The sequence below is a fragment of the Tetrao urogallus genome, assembly GCF_951394365.1.
Source record: "Tetrao urogallus genome assembly, chromosome: 5".
NCBI lineage: Eukaryota > Metazoa > Chordata > Aves > Galliformes > Phasianidae > Tetrao > Tetrao urogallus.
Genome location: NC_136818.1, coordinates 18,677,911 through 18,705,088, shown reverse-complemented (window position 1 = coordinate 18,705,088; position 27,178 = coordinate 18,677,911). Strand labels below are relative to the sequence as shown.

General features: G+C 39.3%; 1 protein-coding gene across 4 annotated transcripts in view; it reads left to right on the top strand.

Moving 5' to 3' along the window:
- Positions 1–5,627: 5,627 nt before the first annotated feature.
- COL11A1 (collagen type XI alpha 1 chain) overlaps positions 5,628–27,178 on the top strand; it is a gene marked incomplete at both ends in the record, with an annotated part of 129,619 nt that continues 108,068 nt past the window's right edge. For 3 of the 4 annotated variants that reach the window (XM_079535686.1, XM_079535687.1, XM_079535685.1), the window contains 3 exons: positions 5,628–5,742; positions 22,318–22,485; positions 25,384–25,597. In XM_079535686.1, the coding sequence (XP_079391812.1) occupies positions 5,628–5,742; positions 22,318–22,485; positions 25,384–25,597 (497 nt within the window). The remainder of the gene's footprint in view (positions 5,743–22,317; positions 22,486–25,383; positions 25,598–27,178) is intronic. The other variant, XM_079535688.1, reaches the window with a different exon arrangement.

Below are 27,178 nucleotides of genomic sequence, written 5' to 3'. Positions count from 1 at the left end.
AAAATCACTTCTACCAGTAGTTGTATCTTAAAATAGGACATTAATTTCTACAGGGAATAGTGAAACAATACAACAGATTCTATTAATATATCCCTGCTACTCATCTTTGGCAGTATAGCACAGTTAAGGACTCCTGAAGGTTTAGGATGATGAAATTCTCAATTAGTACTTGAGTGAATAATCCCCACAGTTAATGTAACACAATAGAAAGAGCAACAACGATAGCAGAGAAGCAAAGTCCTAATCTGCAGCAAGTGAGATTTGCTTAAATGTAACAGCTAGGAGTACAGAAACAACAAAAAGAAGTTGCATACCTTCAGAAGACCACAAGTATGCAAGGATCTCCTGTGAGATATCCCTGCATCCCTTGACAACCCTTAAATGAGGTCTGGGAAGGTTCCAGTCACTCAGCAGCATTGCATGCACCTGAGCTCCCCTGCATTGTCCCTGCCTTCCCACCAGGTGCTCAGTCGCAGTTTCAAGCTATGGTTTAGCATTTCTTCTACAGTTAAGAATAATGTTATTGGCTTTTAACAACGCTAGTCATAATCTTACATTTGTGGCACTTCAAGAAATCATAGAAAAAAATCATACAATGTCTTGTGTTGGAAGGTGTCAACGGTTTATGGGCTGGTCCGGCCCAGTTCCGTGACCAGCAGGGCGGAGGGATCTGCGGATCCGCGCCTCTGGGAAAGGGGAAGCAGGGGACCCCAAAATACTTGAAAACAACAGCACTAATCTGAGGTGGAACAAATGATTTTACTAAATATAGTATTAGTAAAATACAATGAGAGAGAGAGAGAGAATCTGTTTGAATTGTATAGACCTCACCACAATGCTGGGGTGAGAAGTGCAGTCCAGTTGAGTGACTGAAGTACAGACGGCAAAGTGCAGATGGCGAAGCGCAGGCAGCGAAGCGCAGATAGCGAAGCGCAGACAGCGAAGCGCAGGCGAAGAAGAAGGATCAGGTGACCTTGCATGGAGTTATATCCCCTTGCTGACCGCAAAGCCTCCTGGGGAAATGTAGTTCTTCTCCGTCGGACGAACATTCGGCAGATATCAAACCCCACCCCCAGTGCATTACATGATGTTATGGTGTGGAATACTGATGACCAAAAATCATAAAACCATGACAGAAGGGATCTCCAAGATCATCTTGTTCCAACCCCCCTGCCACGAACAGGGTTGCCAACCACTAAATCAGTCACAAGATCAAGCTGCCTAGGGCCCCATGCAACCTGGACTTGAACGTCTCCATGGATGGAACATCCACAACCTCTCTGGGCAGCCTACTCTAATGCTTCACAACTCTGAGTGAGAAAATCCATACTCATTCTTATCTTCCTGTTCCTGTGGAACAGGACACACTTTCTATGAGCTGCATTTTTAAACTCTCAACATTAACATTAACAAAAAGGAGATAAACCTCTGCAGCAAAAGAGAGAGGTCATTGTATGGGCTCCTACCAAATACTTTTTCTTTCTTACATTAGCAAAGCCTCTATTTCAAATTGTACTCATGTCATTTGATCTTTTAATTTCTAACACTAATCTTAACAGTAGCTTTATTTCTTACACGGGCTGAGAAATTTTAATTTCCCAGGTTATTGTTTCTTATAGCAACTTAACTACACACTACTGGGCACATTCAGTTAAAAATGTAAGGGTTATATATATATATATATATATATATATATATATATATCTGTACTATGAAAGATTTAGAAGGTGTCAAGCTCCTTATGAAGCTAGAAACAAGGTGCTTTAAGCCAAGCCAGTGTGCCCAGGATATGTGGAAACTAAGAAAAGCATCCTGTTCCTTTCAGTGCATTAGTTATTCCCAATGAATAATACACTTCATAAACTGAGAAGTCTCCACTTTTGATATCGAGCAGTGTGCTATGAAAAACACATTATGATTTCAAGATTGCAAGAGATCATCATGCTTACAGTTATATTTCACTGGGGTACCTATAGCTTGAGAAAGGTGCCCTTAGTTTCTTGTAAGCTATGTAGGACCAAAGAAACATACTTATTTCTCTTTAGTTCCTAACCCCTCCCCCTCTCTGCCCCAAAATACAACAATGACCCATCTGTGCACATACAAGAGAGCAATTTCTAATATTTAAACATGGGCTAATCTGCCAACACTGATGTGTCAGGGACAGAACATAATGAATGTCACAATGCTTGGCCTTTCTTTTCACTAAAACTGTTTGAAGAGAAATGGGGAACAAGAAAGCTAATGAAAAAAACAAACCGCTGTGGATTACAGTTGATTTAAAAAACAACATTATTCTCTTCAGTTTTTCTTTGAAAACATTTTCATGTTTCAATTCTCTATTAGTTTCAAGAAAGAACATATTTCTCCTGAAATTACATTTGTGGGCTGCAATTTAGTACTACAAATCGTTAATACTTTTATAAATCTTAGCAAACTTAACTGCACTTTGAATCATATCTATTCTTTGATATGTTTGCACTGCACTTAGGCTGTGATTACTGTGATTATTTCACTGGGACACCACTGTGGCAGTTAAGATTACAAACTAAAAAACTAAAAAAATCAGTTAAACAAAATTCAGTAGTCGTTAAACACTGGATCTCATGTGTCACAAGATGAGGATCTTCAAGTACTTAAACAGCACGTGGCTTCTGTCTTGCAGCCACTGAATGTGATGGCATTTTGTTACACATCTATACGGCTTGACATGGTGGCATGCAGAAACAACTGAGCTAGCACCAAAAAAAGCTCTTGCACTAGAATTGATATAGAATTAATATAAAACTCTGCAGAATTATATACCAATAGGAGCATGCCACTTCACCTGGATTGATATATTTTCAATCTACTCTCTTGCAGAGATCTAAAGTTTCAATTTGGAATGACAAACACTCTGCATTTTGTCCTAGTTGTTCTTAGAACCAGTGCCGGACCATACAGATGAGTGGGTATCTTTCTGTTTACATTTTGGGATCTGAATTATGTACCTTAAAACTGAAGTAACTGCAAAGGCATTATGATAAGCTACCATTCTCTACACTGTGACATTTACCTGTCCTTTTTCACCACCTATCTGAAACACTTCCTTTTCCCCTTTTTAATGAGGACAGACATTCTTTTTTCTATGATCCATTGTAGCTGTATTAATTCAGGCTAATAGCAAGGCTCAAAAAAGTAGTGCCAGAGGCAATGTGTGAGAACAGACTGGATGTAACAGGAGTGTTGCTGACAGAAAGATGTCTGATTTATAAACATCGAGAGGAAACTCAGACTTCATAGTGCATGGGATTTTCCAGCAACAAAGTATTAAGCAAAAAGAATAAGCCACTTGCGGGGCTACCTACTGGCACTGCAAGGAAGAAGAATGAGGCACTAAAGGGATTAACTTAATGTCCTCTCTGAAGTCTCTGGTAAACCAGAGGACAACACAAACAGGGAGAGCAACAGTAATCGTACTAATTAATTAACTAATTAATGCCTGACTTTTTGGGATCAGTGTGTGTCTTGAAACAGACAACTGAAGGACTTGTTCTGAAGCAGCAGGCTTTGGTACAGAAAAGTGAGGTAGACCTGGTGTACTGATGCTCCACTGCTGCACTGCAGCAGACTGCTCCAAGTCCCAGACCTTCACGTCGATGAACAGCACCCAGTAAGACCTGGGAGGGCCTGGAGACAACTGCTATGCGCTGTGAGTCCCCTCACTTGTAAATGTAACGACAAGATCAACTATTTCAGAAAAGCAAGCACAGAAAGAGCTGTGAATAGTATTGTAGTACAGTAAAACATTGGTTGCAAATGGTATCCTGGGGTCCATCAAAAGAGGGGTGGCCAGCAGGGACAGGGAGGTGATTGTCCCTCTCTACTCTGCTCTTGTGAGGCCCCATCTGGAATACTGCGTCCAAGTGTGGAGCCCCCAGTACAAAAAAGACAGGGAGCTGTTGGAGAGGGTCCAGAGGAGGGCCACTAGGATGATCAGGGGACTGGAGCACCTCCCCTATGAGGACAGGCTGAGGGAGCTGGGCTTGTTCAGCCTGGAGAAAAGAAGGCTGCGGGGTGACCTCATTGCAGCCTTTCAATACCTAAAGGGAGCCTACAGAGGGAAGGGGAATCAATTCTTTGAAAGAGTTGATAACTGCAGGACGAGGGGAAATGGTTTCAAGTTGAGGGAGGGGAGATTTAGGTTGGTCATCAGGGGGAAATTCTTTACAGAGAGAGTGGTGAGGTACTGGAACAGGCTGCCCAGAGAGGTTGTGCATGCCCCGTCCCTGGAGGTGTTCAAGGCCAGGTTGGATGGGACCCTGGTTTAGCATTAAACGTGGAAGTTGGTGGCCCTGCATGTGGCAGGGGGGTTGGAGATTCATGATCCTTGAGGTCCCTTCCAACCCTGGCCATTCTGTGATTCTGTGATTCTGTGATCGGGTGCTGTAGGAAAGGATGACACACTTCTGAAATGTAACGTATTGAATAAGACTTATGTTGTGGTTCAACCATTTGCTTATTAGTTAGAAGCTGTTTTTTGAAGCAGATCTCAGTGAAGGCAACTTTCACAGTTCTGATACACACTTCTACCGAAACATGACCCAACTGTCTCATTTTCCAGGGGAGTGGGGCAGGACGCGGCGCCGGGCGGAGAGCGGCCGGACGCGCTGCGGGGTTCCCCTCTCACAGGTGGGTCCCCGAGTGTCCAGTGGGAACGGGGGGCCTTTCGGGGAGGAGATCCGAAGCGTACTCCCGACGTCCGGGACGTGGTGCGGCGGGGACCGGGAGGCTGTTCGGCGCGTGATTTCCCTTCACCTTCCGCTCCCTCCGTTCGCACAGGGCACCCCGCGACAGTGCGAAAAGAAGACGCGTTCGGGAGCGGGTGCGCAGCGGACGGCCGGGGAAGGCCACCCCTAAGAGCCCCCAGCCCCTCTCTCAGCCTGGTTTCTCCCCCCGCCGCCCGGCACACCCCCCGCCCCCCTTCGCCCTCCCCGCTCCACCCGCCCGGAGACTCGCCCCCCGCCCGCAGCCTCGCTTCGCGCCACCCGCTCGAGGGGCGCCGCGGGCGGCACTGCGCATGCTCCGTAGCGCGACCGTGGGGTTGGGGGCGGCGGGGCAGAGGGGACTCCGCGCCCCGGGGACAGGATACGCCCGTCGGCGTCCCCCGGGTCGCTCCCGCACGGCGGTTTCCCGTTCCCTAAGCTCCCCTTCGGGAGAGCCGGTCCTCGCCGACACAGCGGTCGAAGGTGCCGTGCGCGGCCGGTGTGCCGCCACCGAGGCGGAGGGCGGTGCCGTGGGCGGCCGGGGGTGCGTCGCGATTGGCCTCCGGGCGGCGGCTGCCTTGTCAGTTGGGCGCAGGGGTGGCCCCGGAGCCGCTCGCCCAGCCCTCTGACGGGATGAAGCCTTTAGGGGGATGCGGCGCTCCGTGCATTTTGATTAAAGCCCCTCGTCTCCCTCCAGTCTGAAGGCAGGGCACCGGGGAGCACGGGGCGGAGGGGCCTGCACGGGGCCGGGCGAGGGAGAGAGAATCCCTTCGGTGTGTCACGTATGGCTCTATAGGAGAAATCATCTCTGGGAATATTGTGGAAAGGACGGAGTATAAGTTGAAGGCGCCCAGGTTTAACTCACGCTCGCGGGCGCGCAGCATGAAGATGCAGAGGTGGTCCACGCGGTGGAAAACGAAAAGGTGGCCCCGGGACTCGGCCGTGACCGTGCTCATCACCCTCGCTGTCCTTCTCCAGGCTGCGGAGGTCAGAGGAGGTAAGGAAACGGACGCGCCGCGGCCGCCGCTCTCCCCCCGCGTCGGGGAAGAGATCCGAGGCCAGGCCAGGGCTGTCAGAACGCCTCCGCTGCCGGGGCGAGGAGGAACCCTGAGGGCTCAGGCCCGGGGCGCGGACCCTTCCGAGAGCCCCTGGGACCGCGGGTGCCCGCTCGGAGCCGCCCGTCCCACCTCAGCGCCGCTCTGGGCTCAGCGCCGCCGAGGGGATGCGCTGGCAGGACGGGATGGTGAAACAAATACGCGTTGCGCTGAGCGATTTCCCGTCGTCCGGCACCCCGCTCGGTTTTTATAGAGTGTGCCTGCGATTTTCAGTTCTGTTGAACTTAGGTTCTTGACGCTGCTGAAGCTCACGAAGTTGTGGCAGAAATTGAGCGACAACCATCTGCCTCCTCGGAGAGGCGAGGAAGGGGAAAGCTGGATGTGGAGACTCCTCTCGGATTTTCTCCTTTCCTCCCCTCGCCTGATTTTTCCTTTGCAAAGGCTCGCAGCGGGCAGAATGTTTTCCAGTGCGACAGAGTAGAAGTATGGCAGGGGCCCTTGGCAGCGAGGAGGGCAACCCCGCAGGTGGGCGCACGCCTGAAGGACGTGCCGGAGAGGAGGGGGCCCAGCCCCGGGCTCCGCGCGGGCAGTGCTGCCGTCCCCAGCCTCCCTCCGCTCTGCCGCCTCCCGGGGGGGGGAGGGAGAGGGGGGGCGAGTGGTCCCTTAGGTGTCCGTGGACACGGTGGGTGCGGTGCAGCCCGCTAGCGACCTGCAGCAGATGAAGGACACGGAGGCAGCCCCCGCAGAAAGAAAGGGAATCTCTGCCCTCAGGCACGGCTCGGCCCTCGGGTACCGCCGCGCCGTCCCGTCCGGTGCGCTGCGGTTTTGTGAGCTGAGCTCGCACATCTGCGGAGCTGCGATGCGTGAGCCGTGGCGGCAGGAGCCCCTTCGCCTCCTGCCGGGCTGGAAACGCTGCCCGTCTTCCTCCCTCCTTCCCTCCAAGTCCCGCAGGCGCTTGTGGGGGCCAACCTAGCTGGGTCTGAGGATTTCATTTTTCTGTGTTCAGACACAGAATCATAAAATCATAGAATGGCTTGGGTTGGAAGGGACCTCAAGGATCATCAAGTTCCAACCTCCAACATCTATGAAGGAGTTTTAACTCTCCACCAATAAAGTTTTAACTTTTAGGCTTTTTTATTGTTATTACTTTCACGAAGTATTTCTCGGTGTGAATCTCCACTTTCTGAATCAACGGGTGTCCTAATGGCAGCTCAGCAAGGTGATCGGGGTCTCCGTTGAAGCCCTTTATACCTGGTCACAACCTTGGCGGTGTCAGCTCCATCAGGGCTTCTGCCCCCTGCTGGCCCCATTTCTGCCAGAGATTTGTAGGGGTCAAATTTCATCCTCGCTGCAGTTCCACGGACTCCAGTGGAGTTATGCTGAGGATGAATTAATCTCACAGAGCTTCAAAGATTCGGTTCTCCGTTACTATGTCAAAACTAAATTTATTGAAGAAGAAATGCCGTATAGAAAGGCATGATAGATTTTGATGTTTTATGTCACTTTCCTGTGAGCACAGTAGAAGTCACTCTGGTGAGTAAGATTTATGTAGATGATCTTTTCACGTTGTGTTGACACAAATGAAAAGTTGAATGAAAATCTAAACCCAAGCAGCCTGGAAAGCAAACAATCAATCAAACAAACAAACAAACAAAACCCCAGAAGTTAGCTGGTACTTCCTTAAAAATTTTCAACATTGAGAACATTGATAGGTTTCTAGGTTTTATGTTTGGTAACTATTTTAAAAATCCTTTCCTCTAGTCCTCTGTATAAAAGACGCTTTGGAAAAAGTGCTTCAGGCTTCTCATGTTTGTAGGGGCATTCTGAAGAGAAATTACTGCTTGCACTTTTAGCAAATACAGTGTGCCATTTACGTAGAGATGCAGGGAGCTGTCTGCGCAGGGCTTGATCTGTTACTGAAGTCAGAGTATTTCCACTGGCTACCAAGAGAGAAGAATTTGGCACAATTTCCCTGATAGAGTATGAGGGAGATACTTCAGTGTTGTCTTTTGCCTATTCTACTCTTCCTTAAAGTAGTTTAGAGATAAAATAGGACATAATACCTCACATTTAAAGTTGGAGAGGGAAACTACTCAGATAAAATAGAATACTGCAGTGGGGAAACAATATGACTAAGTGCAAATGCTGCAAGTTTTGACCAGGGTAAAATATGAATCATAGCCCTTATAAAATCTATTACATTAAATCCTGTATTCTTCAATTGTCTTTTCATAAAATGCCACTTCGTAAAGAAACGTAAAGAAAATTTCTTTATGTATTTGTATAAAGTATTAATTATACATCAGCGACTTCTTAAGACAGCAGAATCTTTTCCATTCAGAAAAACCTCAAAAGATTCCTAAAATTCTTGACTTTTTTTCAAGTTGCTTTATTTAACATAGAAAAGAAATGGAAGTATGAGGTGTCATCCACAGAATCGAGAAAGGAGGTGTGAAGATCTCCTTATTTCTTCTTTAGAAGGGTTATAGAAATGAAAAGGAGTGGAATGGAAAAGCTAGTGACTCATATTTGGTCAGCTCAGTGCCCACCAGCACTTAAGCAGCTCTTTTTAGAAAATATTTTTGCTTTAGGACTCGCCAAAAGTCAACAGTATTCAGTATTTTAAAAGACATCCTTTGATTTCCTTTCCCCTTCCTCACCTTTTAATACTAAATCTATTGGTAATGTGTTTGGAATGAATAAACTCATTTAGTCAAAATGGCATGGCTTCAACACTATAAATTTTTGTAAGGCTCTGGCATCAATGAACTATTGTGATTCTGATTTAATTTTCATGGGCAAGAAATGAAAAATTAGCCTTTTTATTATTTATAAGCTTTTTCAATCCAGCTCTGAGTGCAAAAAGATTTAAGATTTCTTACTGAAAATGGGACTTTAAAGCTGTATAAAGAAAAGATACTTTCTGTGTGAGTGGCAAGTAGATTGGCTCCTAGTATACCGTAAATGCTTTTTACAGTCATCTTAGGAAGTACAAAGGTTCCTTGTGCTTCCCCTGGACGGGCTTGAAAACTAACGGGAGTTCTAGGTGCAGAAGGATTGGAGAACTGGGTCCACTATTACTGGCAAAAAGACAGTTTTCTTTGTGGGCTCAGTATTGATATTTAATTGCAATTGCTTAGTAAGTAACCCCGGGAAGATATGGATCTGTTTATTGAATGAAAACTGTTTGCTGTATCTGATTACTCTAAACCAGTAAAGAAAAGGTGTCCCTAAAGTAGAAAAGGATTAATCTCTTCTCAGAACTGTTACTGATATGACACTTCTAACTGATTCACTTTTAATATTGAAATAGAATTTCCATATTAAATTCATCTTTTTTTTTTTTTTTAAATTTCACAGTGAAATAGCTATTTTTGTGTTAATTTCGGTTTAACAAAACGCCATGATCCTTCAGAAACAGGAAGCATATAGAGGTTTCTCAGACAAAATATAGACAAAAATGATTAAATCAAAGGGAGATTTGGCTAGATTGTACTAGTGATCCTAGCTGAAGTTTTTTCTGAGTCCCAGGGATCAGCAGGTGAAATGGTCCTCTCTTCCCAGTGTAGAGCAAACGAGACTTGCATGCATATGTCTGTTTTACTATATTATTAACATTTTAAAAATTATTTTTTGGGTAAAATAATTATATAAACATCACCAGCAGCCATCTGGTGGAAGAATGGCTGGTATTGTGTCGCACATTCTCTAGCGTATGAATCTTTGCATTTAATTTAGAAGAAGACCTCTCAAGGATCTCAGAAAGAACTATTCAGACTGCAGGCTGTGCAGAAAAAAAGTTGCTGCACATTTCTCAACTTCAGTTTTGCGTGTACCTATTAAGTGTAACTGTATTAAGTACATGTAGAGTGGATGCAAACAGTGTTTTTGGCACCAATTATTGGAATATCACTAGAAAACAATAATCTGTGATACAAAATCTTTTTGGGTGCATGATGTTTTCTTACTGCTTAAAAAAAAAAAAAAAGAAAAAAGAAAATGTTGCTGATAAAGTCAGTAGTAAAGTGTAGCAAAGGGATTGTTACATATTCATTATTGCAGTTGTCTTGCTCGAAGATACTTCATCTCCTCCAAATGTGGCCCTTAATTCCAACAAGGCTGCAGCATAATAACAGAGCAGTGACATTACTGCTGAAGTTACACCTAAAACACACTGGAGCAATTATGTCTCTCCTGGATTTGTCTTATTCAGTGGTGAACAATAGGATTTCCATCTGCCAGCAAGATAAAGAAGTTGCATCTCTCTGTAGGGTTCTCCGCTTCTTTTCAGAAATCCTCCTAGCACTGATTCAGTTATAATTGTTCTGAATATTTGCTGATAATATGGGGGAATAAACTAAGCAGAGCTTGAGTGGAATCTCTAGTCCTGCAAGACTGCGAAGTCTCATGTAATGACACAGATTTGCCCTCTGGCTGGACACAGCAGATGGCAGTTGCTTGAAAGGGCACTCATGCCTGTTGCAGTGGCTTATAACTGTACTGCTCAGTATTAAATACCAAGTTTACAGACTGTAAATGTAAGGATTAATTGCTGACTGTTATAACAATAGTAATAGAATGTGACAGAACTTAAATTCTTTTTAACACATTATCACACATAAAGGGTTGTAAAAATCTTTGTGAATTCTAAGGCTGGGACTTATGTCAAAGCGTTAATGCAAACAGTATGTGAAGTAGATATTATTTGGCAGAGCTGATACTATGGAAGCAAAGTATTTGCTACAAAGCAAATTGAAAGATGTGTTATAAAGTACGATTAAAAACTGAAGATCCAGATCCTGCTACGAATAACAGCACTAGCAGCCTGCAATTTAAATCAACTGCAGTTATAAGTCAAATTGTTGTCACTTTATGACAGTGTTACCATAGCTTATGCTTTTACTCCATCTGTTTCCTCATCTATGTATCTATTCAAAATATTTTAGTAATCTGAGAGGTTTCAATCAAGCATTCATAGTTTAAAAAAAAAAAAAAGAAAGAAACAGTCAAAGTTTTACAACCTCGCTTTCTGCTTAAGCAGAACTGCAAGTATCAGTATGGTACAGAAGTGGGACTAGCTTCCTTGGCTTGCTGTCAAATGGGAGATTATGTCTTTGACAACAATGAAAGTATGGTGAATTTCTGAGTTATACGGTTAAAAATCATTTAGTTGTTTCTCTATGAAATTAAATAGGGTTACTTTGAATATTTTTATTTTGAATATTTTACTTTGAGTATTTGTAAATACTGACTCCAGCTGTTTCTGTTTGTCTTAACACATTCCATTGCTTATAGCTGAAAAATGTACATATGTGTGGTATTTGAAAACTACTGTTTGTCAAGAGATATTTTTGAAGTCTATTAGGATGATTTCTAAATAATTTTAGCAACTTTAGCTTTTGCTTAAGTGGCCTCAGTCTCTTTCATTTTTAATTGCTGAGAGCTTATCTTGTCTCTTCCTGTCTACTTTCAAAGAAGGTTTTGCTTTAAGCAATGAAAAGTATAGGAAGCAAAAATGAAATGTCAACCTCAAAATCTAGGTTATATTCTAGAGCTGTGTAAAATAACAAAACCAAGAAAGAACAATTCTTAATTCTTGCTGAATATTTTAGTTTAAATGAGCCTGCAAGCGTATTCATCAAAGTCATCTGGTGCTTGGACTGCAAGAAAGCACTGCTTGGATTACAGAGACCAGAGCCTGAAGTGAGAACTTAAAAGTGACTGTATTTGAACAACTGGGAAGCTCAGTGAAACATCTTGGTTAAAATGTGCTTTTGAATTCCTGCCCTTGGGCATTTATTTCAGTATTAATGCTTAACAGATGAAGAACACAGAAAAATAATAATAATTACTTATGCGTATTTAAAAGATACCCATCATGATTGCCCACAGTGACAATAATTAAAATATGCAGTGATAAAAACATGAATGAAAATACTTCCACTGCTTTAGAAATAGCACAAATTTCTAGTAATAGATGTCTCTTGTGCTGTGTCCTACAGTTCAGAAGACTAAGGTCAGCACGTCTACATTGTAACACTGCCAGGGAAGACTTTCTTGCAGGTCATTCATTCATCATTCAGAGCATTTGTTGTTATTTATGTTCTAGAACATTTAGGTCTGTCAGGTCAACTAAATTGCTTGCCGTTGTTGACAGAATCAGAAACTGGCCTAATAATCTGGGATAAGGAATGCAAACAGGAAAAGTTATCAGATTTCACAGTAGGAGAACTGCTGAAACAGTTTGACAAATGGTGACTAGATAAAAACTATGTAGAAGAACTTTGACAAAAGCTGTATTCAAGACTTTAAAAAAAAACAAACAAAACAAAACAAAAAAATGACTTATCCCTATTTCTGGCCTGAAAGCACTGTTCTGAAAGGTGAGCAGCAGAAAGCAAAGACCAGCCATTCCTTTAAGATTTTTGTTGTTGTTGTTGTTGTTCACAAAAATATTTTCAGTTCTTACATTAATTTAGCTCTTAGCTTCCTAATGAATGCCAGCTGGATACCATAATCGTAGCAGTCCTTAGAGTGAGCACTTATGAAAATTAAAAATTTAAGAAAAGTCACTAACTGTTGTTCGTTATACCTTTAAAAAGAAACATGGATTCGAAACAGAGGAGCAGCCAGTACCTTCTATTTGAGTTCCTAAATATACACATAGGAATCTAACCATAAGATGTCCTAATTTGAAAATCTTGTCCACAAATATTATAAGAAGTCCTTTCATCAGTACCCACTAAATATGCATATTTTAGCCTACTAGGCTGTAATAGCTGCTACTCTTTAAATGATCTATCACAGCAAGAAAAAAAGTGGACTAAACTTTAAAAAAAAAAAACAAACAACAACACAATTTAGAATGGAAGATGAATGTTTCGACACTCTTTAGTTTTGCAGTGGTTCTATTGGAACAAATTACTGGCAGAATGAAACAATTCCATGCAAAAATATGAAGTAATAGTGCTTTAGAAACATTTGTCTTCCTAAATTTCTCAGATAATGCTCTTTTACTGATGCAGATGCACCCCTTTTCTTCTACTCCAGGGTTGTATCTCACCAATTATGAATTACTGATTGTAATTCTTACAGGCTATTTCCGGGATAATTCCTGATAACTCTTCACTTTTGCATTAATTAAAAGAATGGTATTACTGAAGAATAATGGTAGGTCAGGAAGAAAGCCCATAGTGTTTATTATATATGAAAAAGGAAAAGTCATGTTTGCTAATGTTACTGAAAGCATAGCAAACTGTAGCACACTTAGTTTCCTAAGATATATCTATAAATAAATAATACTTTCTCTATTTTCCCCGTTTAGTCTTATATTATTTGCATTTACAGTATGTTCACCAGCAAGCATCTTGGAGTATCTTGTAAATGTAGGTTAAATAGGGAAGAATCATTGTGCCGGGGCTGTCTCATAAAATTAAGAGCCTAAAACTCAGGAGTTATCAGAATAAAATTTAAATATAATAGGATTTCGACCTCTAGTCTTCATTAGGCTCTTGAACAGAAATATATATACTTTTAATTCTGAATGACTCACCGTCTCAACAGTTTCTTGTGGGAATTGAGTAGCCAGAAGTTGCCAAAACAGTCACTTTCCTGTCAGTCCTTTTAGGCTGATGGCTATCCTTCCTTCTGAAATTACAGAAGGTGATTGTTTTTCTTTACAAACCCTGTCTTCAATAAAAATCTCCTGAACTGTTTGGTCCTTGGTCACCATCACCATTAACTGCAGTTAAAAATTATTTGCTGTACAGTTCTTGGACAGAGAACAGATGTCAGATTTCATGTATCCTACTTAACAACGTGCAGGGCTATCTTCAATGCTCACTGAAGCTGCTAAGTGGCTTGCAGCCCATTATATTTTGAACAGAAAAAAACTCAAGGTGTGCGACTTTTTTGTTTATAGGGACAGTTGTCCATTCTGACTTTCTTAGTTTTCTCTAAAGGGATAATCATATTCACTCAAAAAAGACCTCTTGACAAATAATTTCTTTTCAATGTACACCTGCTCCAAGACTGCTGAGTACCACTGTATGCATCCGTGATAGGATCACTACAGATGTTTAAAATCTTGAGATCTAAGATATGAAATCATAAGAGAAATCCTTGTTTATGATGAACTGCAACGGTTCATGGAACTGATCTACAAACTGCTTCTCAGTAGAAGTTTATGTAGGAAAAGATGGTTATCTTATAACCAATTAGCATATATAAGTTAAAAAGAATTTTGGGGGAATCACTACATAAGTATGCTGAGAATTTATTTTTCTGCAAATAATTTTAGTAACAGAGTGTCCAGGTCATCTTCCATCAAAGAAATTAACCCAACACAGAATTTGTCAATTTGTGACAGCAGCAGACTCAAATTTCCAGTAAGAAGCAGTGAATGGAAGCTGATAAGTATGGGAAGAAACAGGAGCTGAAGTGTTCCTCATGCTTAAGTGAAAATTGATAGAAACACATCAGCTTTTAAAAGAGATTTGGGATAGAAACACATTGTATTTATATGAACCAGTACAATTCTACTTGCAGTGTGTGTTAATTGCTTAACATTAACATACCTAAAATATACATTATTGTCACTCAATAGGCTTATATATTTTATGTACTATGTATATGTCACCACCATTAGCTATGCACTTTCACTGGCAATGGATGTGAGTCTGCATGTTGTACTCAAAAACCTGTACCAATGGAGCTGACACATTTGTCACCACTGCTGAAATATACCACCCACTGCTTCACTGGGCTCACGTCTGCTGTTTGGTCTCCATAAATGTTCAACAAGCATCAATGAACGTCAATGAGTGCCCATCTCTTAACGTGTAGGAATTCAGTGACACACCTTTGCTTCATATACACTTGCGTTTCAGACACCATTTTGTCAGACTGCCCCTCTGCTGCCATCTGTCAAGTGGCAACAAAATGTAGAAGGATATAGGTGGGAAGGTTCACCCTTTACTGCCGTACCATCAACATCTGCCCCGATGTTGTGGGCCGTCATAATAAAATGAGAGGCATCACTTTCAGATGACTCTTCAGATCACTTTCACCCTCATATATTTATATACAGAATTTGAATGACGGCTGCTGAAGCACAAACAATAAATTTTATTACCTATCACTAAGATATTGTTTGCCATGATCTTAGTTACAGCAAGGGTATTTATTTATAAATTAGGAAAAGGTTAAATACCATTCATTTAATTACCACCTGCCATTGCATTTAAAAAAATCCAAATGTTATCTACCAGCTTTGGCCATACCAAGGCAAACTGTCTTGACAAAAACAACTTGACCCTGTCTTGTGATTCTTGTGCTTTTACCTAGAGTTATGTGGGCACCTATCAGAAGCTTTTCCATAGGTAGACTTGATCATGCTGGGCATTAATACAGTAACTAGGGTAATTCCTTAAACAAGGAGGCTTATATCATATGTTGAATAAATCATCACCACAGACTGTCTATCCAAAGTATTTCAGTCTGTCTTTTTGCACAGTTTCTCAGTTTTTCATTCCTCTTATATGATAGTCTATATTATTACCCTTGAGCATCCTCCATGAGCAGTTTCAACCAAAATAAAGGTAGAGTCATATTACCTAAGAGATACTAGCTATGATTAACGAGGATGATGCATTTTAGAGTTAATTTCCATTTAGAGATTGTGGAATGGAATTAAGTGAAAGCTGTATTTCTAACTATGACAATATAATCAACATGTAGTCTAGTTTTTTAGAGGTTCTGTTCAATCTATGATTTTATATTTTTAAAAGATGTGATTATTGAAGTGTTGAATGTAAAGCACTGCCATAGGATTTAAAGTAAATGTATCATTGTATGTATAGGAAGTCTAGTCTTCAAAATGCTAACAAAAAACCTGCAACAAAAAAACGTATTAAGTTTCCCTCATGTAATTCATTATCATAATGTATCCTGACCTTGCAGTATTACACTGTGATCTGGGATCCAGTTTACAGCTAATTAACCCCACTGAGTTCTAGATGCTCCTTATTCACTTAGCAGGACCAGATCAGAAACCATTTATTATGCTCAGTTATTTGCTGCTTTCCTTTTAATTTTTTAAAAGGGAGATGCCAGCAGAGGTGGATTTTCTTCTTACTTAACATGCTTTTACACATATTTTGGTATAATTTAAACTAGCTTAGAAGTTCTTATGTTTCTGCCAATCTAGTTCTGTCTTGCTCTTTTTTTATTCCACAGGAAGTAAATAGAAACCTTAGGGTGGGGAAAGAAAGCAAAGGAAGCTTAAATATAGACTATGTCTTACATTTAATATGAACCAAATGTTCTTATCCGTACCAGTATAAGTGTGAAAAGTTCACTGGGTGAGTAAAGGTACTTCAGTCATACTGCAGTAATGAAGAACAGAATTAAAAGTTACAAGTGGGTGGCAATCCTGCCCATGGTGGGGGTGGAATTTGATGGCCCCTTCCAACCCAAGCTGTTCTATGATTCTCTGATGTTATTTCAGGTGCTGAGGTAGTACATAGCTAAAATTTTCTTGTATTTTCACGTTTTTGGAAACTATGAAATTATGCTGGAGCTGTCTGATTAACAGTATGGTATACTGAAAGATGATAAGACACTTAGGATCATAGCTCATACACCTCTCTGTTCTAAAAATGTGATTTCTGAAGGATTCTCCTTAATCATTCCTGAAATCCCAGCACTTATGAACTGTTTTTCTCTGGCTACTATTGCACAGTCTGTTAGTGGCAGTGAAAGCTTCACATCTCTTTTTGACTTTTGTTTTTCAAAATAAGGATAGATACTATTGATATTCTCACTGTAGCATCTAATGAGACGAATGACCACTTGCAGTTGGTACTCCATCATTGGAAACATGAAAGAGTGGAAGCTTGCATTTTGTTTGCAGCCTGGTATTCAGGAGAGCTTTGCCTGAGAAGTGCAGGTTCTGCTCTGGAGAAGATAGGCTTCTTTACATAGGCATGTACTGAGGATCTGGCTGGTTCGCCTGCAGGAGGTGGGCTTCAAGCATCAAGCCAGTGTGGCCATAAAGTCACTGCCTGAAGGGACTGACTTTCAGGATCTGGATCCTGTATTTTGACAAACTTATATTGTCCAGTTTTCAAAACTGATACATAAATTCCACAGGGAGAATTAACTGCACCCCAGAGACTGGTGAACAGAGCTTCCTCATTTTGTTTGTTTGTGGTCTATTTCTTTGCAATCTCAAATCTTAGTGCTAAGTCAGAAGGATGCAAAAGTATGTCATTGATTTGCAGCTTTCTTCTCATCTGAGAAAACTATTAAGGGACATTATATTAGAGAGTAAAATAAATAAGTTCTTATGAGTGGCCCTATGTCTGCTAATAAATTAATGGTGTCCCTTATATGCAGGTCTTGGGCTGACACAGTAAAATGGGAGGTATTCCTTTGAGAGCAGCTCTCATACAAATTGTAATCCTAATTTGAGTTTCATACAAACAGGCAAACAGCGTGGCCTTGATACTGTTTGTGGCTGCTACTTATTGTTTCATCCCAGAAATTATGTGGGAGAAACATGCTAGAGGAGAGATGGTTTACAGGAAGAGATGAAGCTCACAGGTCAGACTGACACTGAGCACTGCAGAACCTTACGAAACTGGCAGAGAGCAATCACGGTCTCTGTTGATAGCTGCTAGACTGTGTTCTTCCCTGAATTTGAGAGTCATCTTTCTACCTCTCTATTCTGGTCTTCTAAGCAGGTCAGTTGTTGGCTATGCAAACATATTTCTCATCCTCCTTTATACTTCAGACAGGATAATTCTAAACAGTTAGAATGTAAGTTCTGCTGTTTTCCAAGACCTGTTTATTTTTGGCTGGATTCCCAAATGTGTGAGCTTTGTGACTTATTAAGAGCAACTGCATTTAGTGCTTTCTGTAGAGGTCTTGTGTAGATGATTTGAATGTGCATGGTGCACTTCTCAAGAATTTTGAGACTAATGCCATATCAGCCTGTCTGTAAATGTAAGGATAAATATAGGTGTTTATGGCTGTTCCAACTACATTTCCATATTTCCATAGTTTCAGTAAATATAGAAAGTGTTGAAATTCACCAGAACAAAATTTCTAGTATGAGAGTATGTTTGCAGAAATCTAAATATACGGCAGCTTGACACAGAAAAAAAGTAGAGGCAAAGTTTTAACACTGAGGCCCTATTTTCAGTGGCACTGGCAGCTATGAGACTTTCAGGCCTGAACTATAAGACAGGTTGCATCCTAATCTGATTTTTAAAATGGCGTACACAAGAATGTTGCAAAAATATTTGAGGAAGAGGCACAAAATCAGAAATCCTGTGTTTGGATGATGGATGAGTGCCAGGAGTTGGATTTGATGATCCTTCTGGATCCTTTTCAACGGGGGATAATTATGATTCTATGAATGAATGCTAAGTAGGTTTCTATGAAAAACATGCTTTTGTAGAGTAGGATATTAGAATTTATGAATTCCTGTCTGCTTTTTTATTGCAGATGAACTGATTAAACTTTTTTTTTTAAAATTTATATGCCTTTTCTATTTAGAAACCACTGTAAACTGAGTAGTTTTTTTGTTTGTTTGTTTTGTTTTTTTTACTGTTCATGAGCCTTGACTCACAGTTTGAGGAAATAAATATCACCTATAGACTTTTAACAAATGTTCATTTTTGTTATTTAGAATTTGTGGTTTGAACATTGCTCACTTTCATGATTCTCTTTTATGATTGGAAGTTTTTTAGCAGCAGAATCAGCATGAAGTAATGAATAATCTTGTTTAAGGATGAAGACTTTTCTAGCCAGCCTTTGTTCTAAAAAAAATAATGAAGAAAAATAATCTGGTACAAATTATATAAAAGACCGAAGAAAAAAGAATGTAGCAGTGGTTGACTTATACTTTCACTGAGTTTTCCAGTGACTGACTTAAATTAACTATAGATACTGCAAAAATAGCCATCAGCTATCGAAAACAATGTGAGTGTTCCTTCAGTAGCTTTAGAAATATGTTTACCTATAGAAAGAGCTTTATACGTACTAACATCCAGAGAAATAAGGCAGGTTTTTCAGAATTTGCAGACTACTGTCATTTTGCTTTCAAAATTGTTTGAACATATTGAATCTGTAGGCCGTTTTAAGTAACAGAGTTAGAGTAGGTGTGTACTATAGCATTCATTCAAATTGTATGTAGTATTAGCTTGTAATAAACATTTAAGATTTGTATTTAACAGCATGATCAGATGAAAAATTTAAATGGAATTAAAATAAAAAAGTAAAGCTTATGGGCATTATTTGTGATTATATTTTAAACCAGAAGAAGTTATGTACATTCTAGGCTGATTAAGAAAATCTCAAATCCTGTGTTATTCAAAGTTAGGTTTAACACATAGTTGACTTCATCATATTTGGCAATAGAGGAAATAGAATAATAGAATCATAGAATCACTCAGGTTGGAAAAGACCTTAAAGATCATCAAGTCCAACCATGACCTAACTAAACTACCCTAACAACCCTCCGCTAAATCATGTCCCTGAGCACCACATCCAAAGGTTTTTAAACACATTCAGGGATGGTTACTCAACCACTTCCCCGAGGAGACTATTCCACTGCTTAAAAACCCTTTCTGTAAAGAAGTTTTTCCTGATCTCCAACCTAAACTTCCCCTGGCTGAACTTAATGTCATTTCCCCTCATCCTGTCACCCGTCACCAGTGAGAAGATGCCTCAGTGAGGGAAATAATAGCAAAACTGGCTAGAAATAGTAAAAAAAAAGAATAAAGACAGATGTGTCCAAGAGGAACTCTAATTAGAATACCACTTTGCCTATGTTTTCACACTTTCATTTGTTGCATGAAAGCAATCTTTAAATAGTTGAATATGCATACACAATGAATTTGAGTATTTATCAACTTATAAAGTGAATACAAACAGAGAGTAAATTAGCAATAGTCAATGCCACAGTGCATTTCAAGGATATGTAGAAAGGTCGTATTTCCCAAATATATTACTCAGCTTTGATAGTCATGTAAGATTTTGTTTTTCCAGCTGTGGTGGTTATGAGTTTGTCAACAAGAAAGCTGCAGAAAAGTCCTAGTGGAGAAATGACCTGTTAAAATCATGTTTCCATTAAAGTATATGTATATATATATATATATCTCAGGGAAGCCATTGTCTGTAGGGTGTATGAGAATCAACACCTGATTTTTTCTTCAGCAGAAAACATGTGCAGTAGGCAAACTATATTCTGTCACTGCTTGCTTATTCAGTACTTGGCCCTTTTTCTGAGGTGAACTTCCATTGATTAAAGATTTTATTATTATTATTATTATTATTATTATTATTATTATTATTATTATTATTAACTTACAGAGTCAGTGGCACAGAGTCTGGTTGGAAACCTATAATTAGCAGTGTTCCCCAGAGGTCGGTGCTGGGTCTGGTCTTTTACAAAGCTGGGAGGAATGGCTGGCAACCAAAAGGACATGCAGGCATTTAACAAGATCTAGACAGACTGGAGAGTTGGGCAGAGAGAAAGCCAATGAGTTTCAACAAGAGCAATAGTAGTCTTGCATCTGGGGAAAAATAACTGCATGCATCAGTACAGGTTAGGGCCTGACCTGGAAAGGAGCTCCGCAGAGAAGGATCTGGTTGTCCTGGTGATCAGCAGGTTGGCCATGAGCCAGCAGTGTGTCCTTGTGGCTAAGAAGGCCAGTGGTATCCTGGGGTACATTAAAAAGAGCATGGTCAGCAGTTTGAGGGAAGCGATCCTCTCCCCTCTACTTTGCCCTGGTGAGGACACATCTGGAGTGCTGTTTCCAGTTCTGGGCTCCCCAGTTCTAAAGAAGACAGCGGTCTCTTTGAAAAATTTCAGCAGAGGACGACAAAGGATGATAAAGGGCCTGGAGCATATCCCATGTGAGGAAAGACTGAAAGATCTAGGACCCTTCAGTCTTGGAGAAGGCTGAGAAGCAATCTCATCACTGTTTATAGACTCAAATGCATGGGAGTCAAGTCTGTGGGATTGGACTCTTTTCAGTGGTGAGCAACAGTAGAAGCAAGGAGCAAAAACTGGAACACAGGAAATTCCATATTAAGGCAAGGAATACCTTCTTTACTGTCAGAGTGACAGAGCAGTGGAACAGGCTGCCCAGAGAGGTTGTGGAGTCTCCTTCTCTGGAGATGTTCAAGACCTGCCTGGATTTCTACCTGTGCAACCTGCTGGACTCAATTTCCAGAAGTCCCTTCCAGCCCCTACAATTCTGTGATATATTCCAAAACAATTTTGTAACAATCTCAGTGAAATAGTAGCTCTGAATTTCTTTGGAACTACAATTTTGAACTGTCAGACAACAAACATAAACGCATTGTAGTTGGCACCTAAAGACAAGACAGTCCATTTGAATTTTGGCTTGAAAATAATGAAACTCCTGAAACTGAAAAACCTCTTGCAACAGTACTGTCTAGGGTAGCAGCTCTGTTGAAAGGCTATAGAGCTTCACACAAACAGAAAGCTAAACATCAATTGCATACCATGACTGTAAATAAGCCTAAAACATACTGACCTGCATAAAAAGGAGTGCAGACAGCAGACTAAGGCACAAAATTTTTCACTTTATTTGATTCAGCACTCATTAGACCATGTCTTGAATTCCCAGTGTAGGAAAGATAATGATAAACTGAAGTGTGTCAAGTAGGTGGCCACCAAGACAGTCAGAGAAGATGGTTGGGTGCCTTTTCTCTTTAAGGGCAGGTTAAGTAGCACAGGTCTTTCTTTTACTAAATTTCTAAGTAAAGATCTGATGAATGGCTTAATTCTGATAAATAGTAGACAAAACAATCCATCCCACTAACTTACTTTTTTTGGACTTCTGACTAAAGATGTTCCTTCTGAAAATTTAGTTGTTAAATAAAGATTGATCTAAATACATCCATTTCCTGGTGCTATTGTAGGTAGAAGACAAGTAACTCCCTAAACTTTGGCCGTTCTATGATTCTGTCTGTGCACTCCTTGCAGTCAAAACAGTTTTCTTTTTCTCCAATTGGAAAAGAGATAAGCTTCTTCCTTATGACATGGCATTTGAGAAAGCATTCATAAGAGTCAAAATATTTCCTAATGTTAGCAACTGTAGATTCAGCTACAAGATTAGTAGCTGAATGCTTCTGAAACTTTTGAAATTAGTTCTACTTCTAAGTTACTCAAGAAAATAATGTTATAAATTTAAATCACCAAATTTCCATGCCTTTGGAAAACTGTGATTTTCAATGAGTCAGGGTATTCATATATCTGATCATAACATTTCTGTTAGATTTAATGAACCTTTACATATTTAAAAATTAATAATCCCGTTAAAAGAGCATTCTGATGTAGGAGTTGTCTGCAGTAAATCAAACCAGGATGCAGTTACTGTTATGATTACACATATGCTTTTGCAATAAAATGCATTTTCTTCTTAAAGTCTGCAAATTGAGGAGATAAAAGATGGTAACTTACTTTTTTTCTTTGTCAGCTGAACCAGTTGATGTGCTAAAAGTATTAGAATTTCATAATTCACCAGAAGGAGTATCAAGAACAGCAGGATTTTGCACTAACAGAAGAGATTCAAAAGGCTCAGATGTTGCCTACAGAGTTTCAAAAACTGCACAGCTCAGTGCCCCAACAAAGCAATTGTACCCAGGTAAGATTATCAGAAAGCTATTACTTTGTTAAATTATCTTACTGCCTGTCCATTTACGTTATCTAAAATTGCAGCATGTAGTCCATTGTCAGTACCACAAAGTAATTCTGTTATCCCTAGAAGTGTGACTGCACACAAATGACAGGATGTGCTCTTAATCCATGGAATGAAGCTGTTTTTATTGGTTTCAGTGATAAAGCTTTTCAAATTCTGCATCACCAGTAGAACAAGTCTGTAAGCCATGTTACCCAGTTTTTCCATGATTTTATCTGAAGGAAAGCTTATTTGGTGGCTTTGGCATGCTTCCTCTAGATTCAGTAGAGCATTTAAAAGCAATTCTTTTTATGCTGGTAGAAATGAGTTCTGATTGGCCATTGCAATAAGTTATTTAAGAGTATCTGAGTATTTGGAGGACTAAACAAGGCTAGTTGTGGACAGCAAGTAATGTGATTCCATCTTCTCTCAAATTTCTCTAAAACGAAATAATCACATTTTGGAAGAAAATAATTGTACGTTGAAGAAGGGCTTTTACTCCATTAGTTTGCTGTCACTCTTCATTGGACCCAAACATATTGAGGAAAATGATTATAAGGATATTAAAAGAAATCCTGAAACATTTAATTTTCCTACTTTGATACATCAAATACAGTTTGATTAAGTGCCTCTATAAACACAGTTGTGAGCAAAGAAAATACCTTTTTTCTCTTTTGAAGTTTCAGTCATATAGACATCAGCAAAGATAAAATGGTCAAATATTTATTACTTTCTAGCAATAATGCATTCCTACAGTAATATGGGAAACAATTACAAACAGTTCAAGCATATCTTGCATGTTCGTTTTAATTATCAATTCACCTTTTTATTTTTTTTTTTTTGGTAGAAAATCAAAGTAAAATTCACTAGAAAGATAAAATTTGTTAATTTTTAAAACATTTCAACAAAGTTACATGTAGTTAACAGAGCTCACCACTTAAAAGTACTATTCACTGAATGGCACTTGACAATTTACAATGCCTTACTGATATCGGTATGATTGTGTGTAGTTGCTATTTCAAGTAAGTAAGGGTGTCAGAATGGAGATTAGTCTTTCTTTAAAAGGTGCAGAATGATCCATTATACTGAAAAATTGCAGAAGCTGCACTGTGTAATTGTCATCCTTATATTCTGAGCTTTACAGTGTGTATCCTTGCTGTGAGAAAAAAACTTTAAATGTTCATTTAAATACAACTGGACAGATTAAACTGACTTTGACTCATTGATGTTTAAAGGAGTTTAGAACAGCACAGGCACTTTGTGCTGAATGAAAACCTGAGTCTCAGAGAGCTTGGGTTGTCTTGCACTTGCTCATGAATGATATTGTAGCATGAAGAGGTGATCTGGCAGCTTCACTAATAACTGTTCACTTGATTCTTACTTGAATGCCAGAACAAATATTTACCTCATGTTGTTGGCTGACTTGTAAATTTCTATAGCCTTCGACAGCCTTAACTTAAGTACTCCTCTTCTTAATGCTTTCAGTTTATGCATTACAACTTGGATGAGTTTGCTTGATTTCAATGGCTTGTTGCAACATTTGTGTGTGCAAGAAGTAAATAAAAAGCACAGATCACTGATAATGTGAAAAGAAACTACCACAAAACTTTGCTTAATACAAGAAAATGTCATGCTACCTTCTACTTCAGTAAAGAGCCTAGAAACAATTTTTAGGAAGTGATTATGACAATTGCTTCCTTTTAAGTCCTGCAAGACAGACATCCTCTCCCCACCACAAGAAATCCTTCATTTTCAAAGAATATTCTTATAAATATTTGGATGTGTCTGTCCCTTTTTCTTAGCATGAAATTTCTTCATTTCTTTCTTAATGATAGTGAAAAGATAACATGTGAAAACCAAGGTTGAGTTGCGAGATGCCATTTTAGCTAAACAAAATGAGTTGTAATCCATCCTATGCTTGCTTCCACCTAATTCCTATAACTCATCAGAGAGTATAGGTTAGCTTCTAGCTACTAGGGAACTAATGATAAAAGCTGAGAGCATCAATAAATTCATCATTTAAAAATAGACTTAATAATATTCACCAACCAGAGAACAACAGACACTGATTTCACTGATTGGAAGGCATTGTACAATTGTAAAAGTTAACTGTTGAGAATTTTGTCGTACTGATTATTTGTCAGTTATTAAATATCTTTTACAAAAGAGTGTATAAATGACAGGAATGTACATCCAGAAATACCCAAAGATTTTTTTTAGCAATTTTCCTCCAATTTTTTTTTGTATTATTTTTTGTATTGTCCAAATAGAACAACATGAATAACCAAGAAATTCAGTAGTTTAGAAGGCTTTGATATGTGTTCCAGTTGAGTGTCCAAAACCTGTATATGCGTAAACTTTAACATTCATTTTCTGTTAGAAAGTTATTTATTTTTTGAATTTTAAGATGAACAGTGCAGGAATATTACTTATATTCACACAATGTATGTGCAAAATCTGGAAATATTATGTCATTGCAGTGATAACGGGAACTACTGAACAAAGTAAGAGTCATCTTTAGTTATCTTTCTGATAAAACTCATAAGTGCTTTTGATAGGATATAACCCGAATGAAGAGCATATGCCCAGAATAGATGTACACATCACCTGCCTTAAGCATTTTCTCATCAGTTTTTAAAATCATTTTTAATGATTTAAAAAGTTAAGTTGTACATGTTAAGAATTAAAGCAAGACCGCAGTTACAAAAGAGAGCAAACGTTTTCTTATGGTAGTCTTCTCTATATTCATTTTGGAGAATAAATAAATAAATAAACAGATTATATATAGGATCCTCTTAGAGAAAAAATAAAATGACCATAGGGTAGTTACAGAATTTGTAACAGTATACTTTGTTCTCTTTGCAGATGGAGATTTTCCAGAAGATTTCTCAATATTGATGACAGTAAAACCAAAAAAGGGCATTCAGTCCTTCCTTCTGTCTGTCTACAATGAACAAGGAATTCAACAAATAGGTGTTGAAGTTGGAAGATCCCCTGTCTTCCTCTTTGAAGACCAAAATGGAAAGCCTGCCCCAGAAGACTATCCTCTTTTCAGAACAGTCAACATTGCTGATGGCAAGTAAGTGCAAAATTTTAAGGCAGAAAAAAAAAATAAAATCACAGAACATTGTATAATGGTCTTTCCAAATAGGTACTGCAAATAAGTAAATTAATTATGAACAATTTCCATACAGTTGAACTGCTGTGGTACAAAATCAGAGGAACTTTGAAACGGAACACAACTCCAGCCTGAAATGGAGTACAGAGCCACCAATAAAACCAAACTTCTCTATTTCTATGAACTGTGAGGAATTCATAGTGAGGAATTAGTGAGTGAGGAAATAGCCATGGAAGGTAAAAGTAAACTAAAGACTCTTGCCGTTTTTTCAGAAGTCTGAAATAGAAGTCTCACTTTAAGGATCATCTTCTCCATTTGAAGGTGATATGAAAACTGAAAGTAAATTGACATGAGAATGCATACTTTTTCCTATCCTGAGCCAAAACAATGGATGAATAAGATCTTTTGATATGCCTGTGTATAAGGAAATTAGGGAAAAGTCAGATGGAGAATTAATTTGAAATGTTGCAAGGATTCACACTTCATCGTTATTAAAGGGAATTAATTTCAAACACTGAATGCATTCTAACTACAGGTGTTAATGCTTTATACTCTAACTTCCCTTTGAAGACAAGCAGTTGTTTCCAGGAATGCCATTCTAGTGCTTTTTGCATTTGTTATTGTTTCTTTTGAAGACATATATCCTTTCAGAGAATTAATACTTATTGTGCCACAGTTCAAGAAAAGCTGCCACAAGCATCAGAAATGCACAAGATGGAATATTATTACATCTTTTTGTTTAATAAACAGATCGGTAGAGAAAAGGTGACAAGTAAATTCAACTACAATGATATGTTAGTAAATTAATACAAAGATAAAGGAAATATTTTTGAAAAGTAATTATCGATTATTATGACTTGAGTTGCCACACAATGAAATTTTACCATGAAACCTGAACATGGCTCTCAAAATTTCACCTAAAGTCTTTAGAATCTGATAAAAAGAAAAATCAAAATGAGAATAGTTTGATACAATTTTCTGCAGTGGGCATATAAAACTTCTAAGCCAACTGGAGTCAGTCACATAGTGAGCTTTTTTTTCCATTCATTCAGCTTTTGCATGCTTTCAAAAATGGACTGAAATTTTCATTCTGATTCAGCTCTTTTAGGAAGGATCTAGGGCAGCCCCCTTCATCTCAAAATGAAATATATTGAAGAAGTGTAAACAGCATAACATGCCTGAGGATTCGTGGACAGTTTGCTTTTATAATGATAATATTTAACTGCGATCCAGAGCAAACATGAGTGAGCTCTGGCTCACTGATACTGTTTACCAGTCAGATTCCAATAGCCTTGAGGTGTCCCCCTTTGTATACAGCAGCTCATTGTCTAAGTTGTCTCACTGAAACAGACAGCCTCAATACTTTTTGCATCAAAAATGCTTTTTTTTTTTCCCACATTAAATTATAAAGTGCCTTACTCTTAGATATTTAAATAGTCATAGCAGGGAGACTGACTAAAGACTGACTAATTAATATGCTCTGCCATTTGAATGTCATAAAGAACATAGTACAATTGGGCAAATTCTTAAAAATGTACCTAT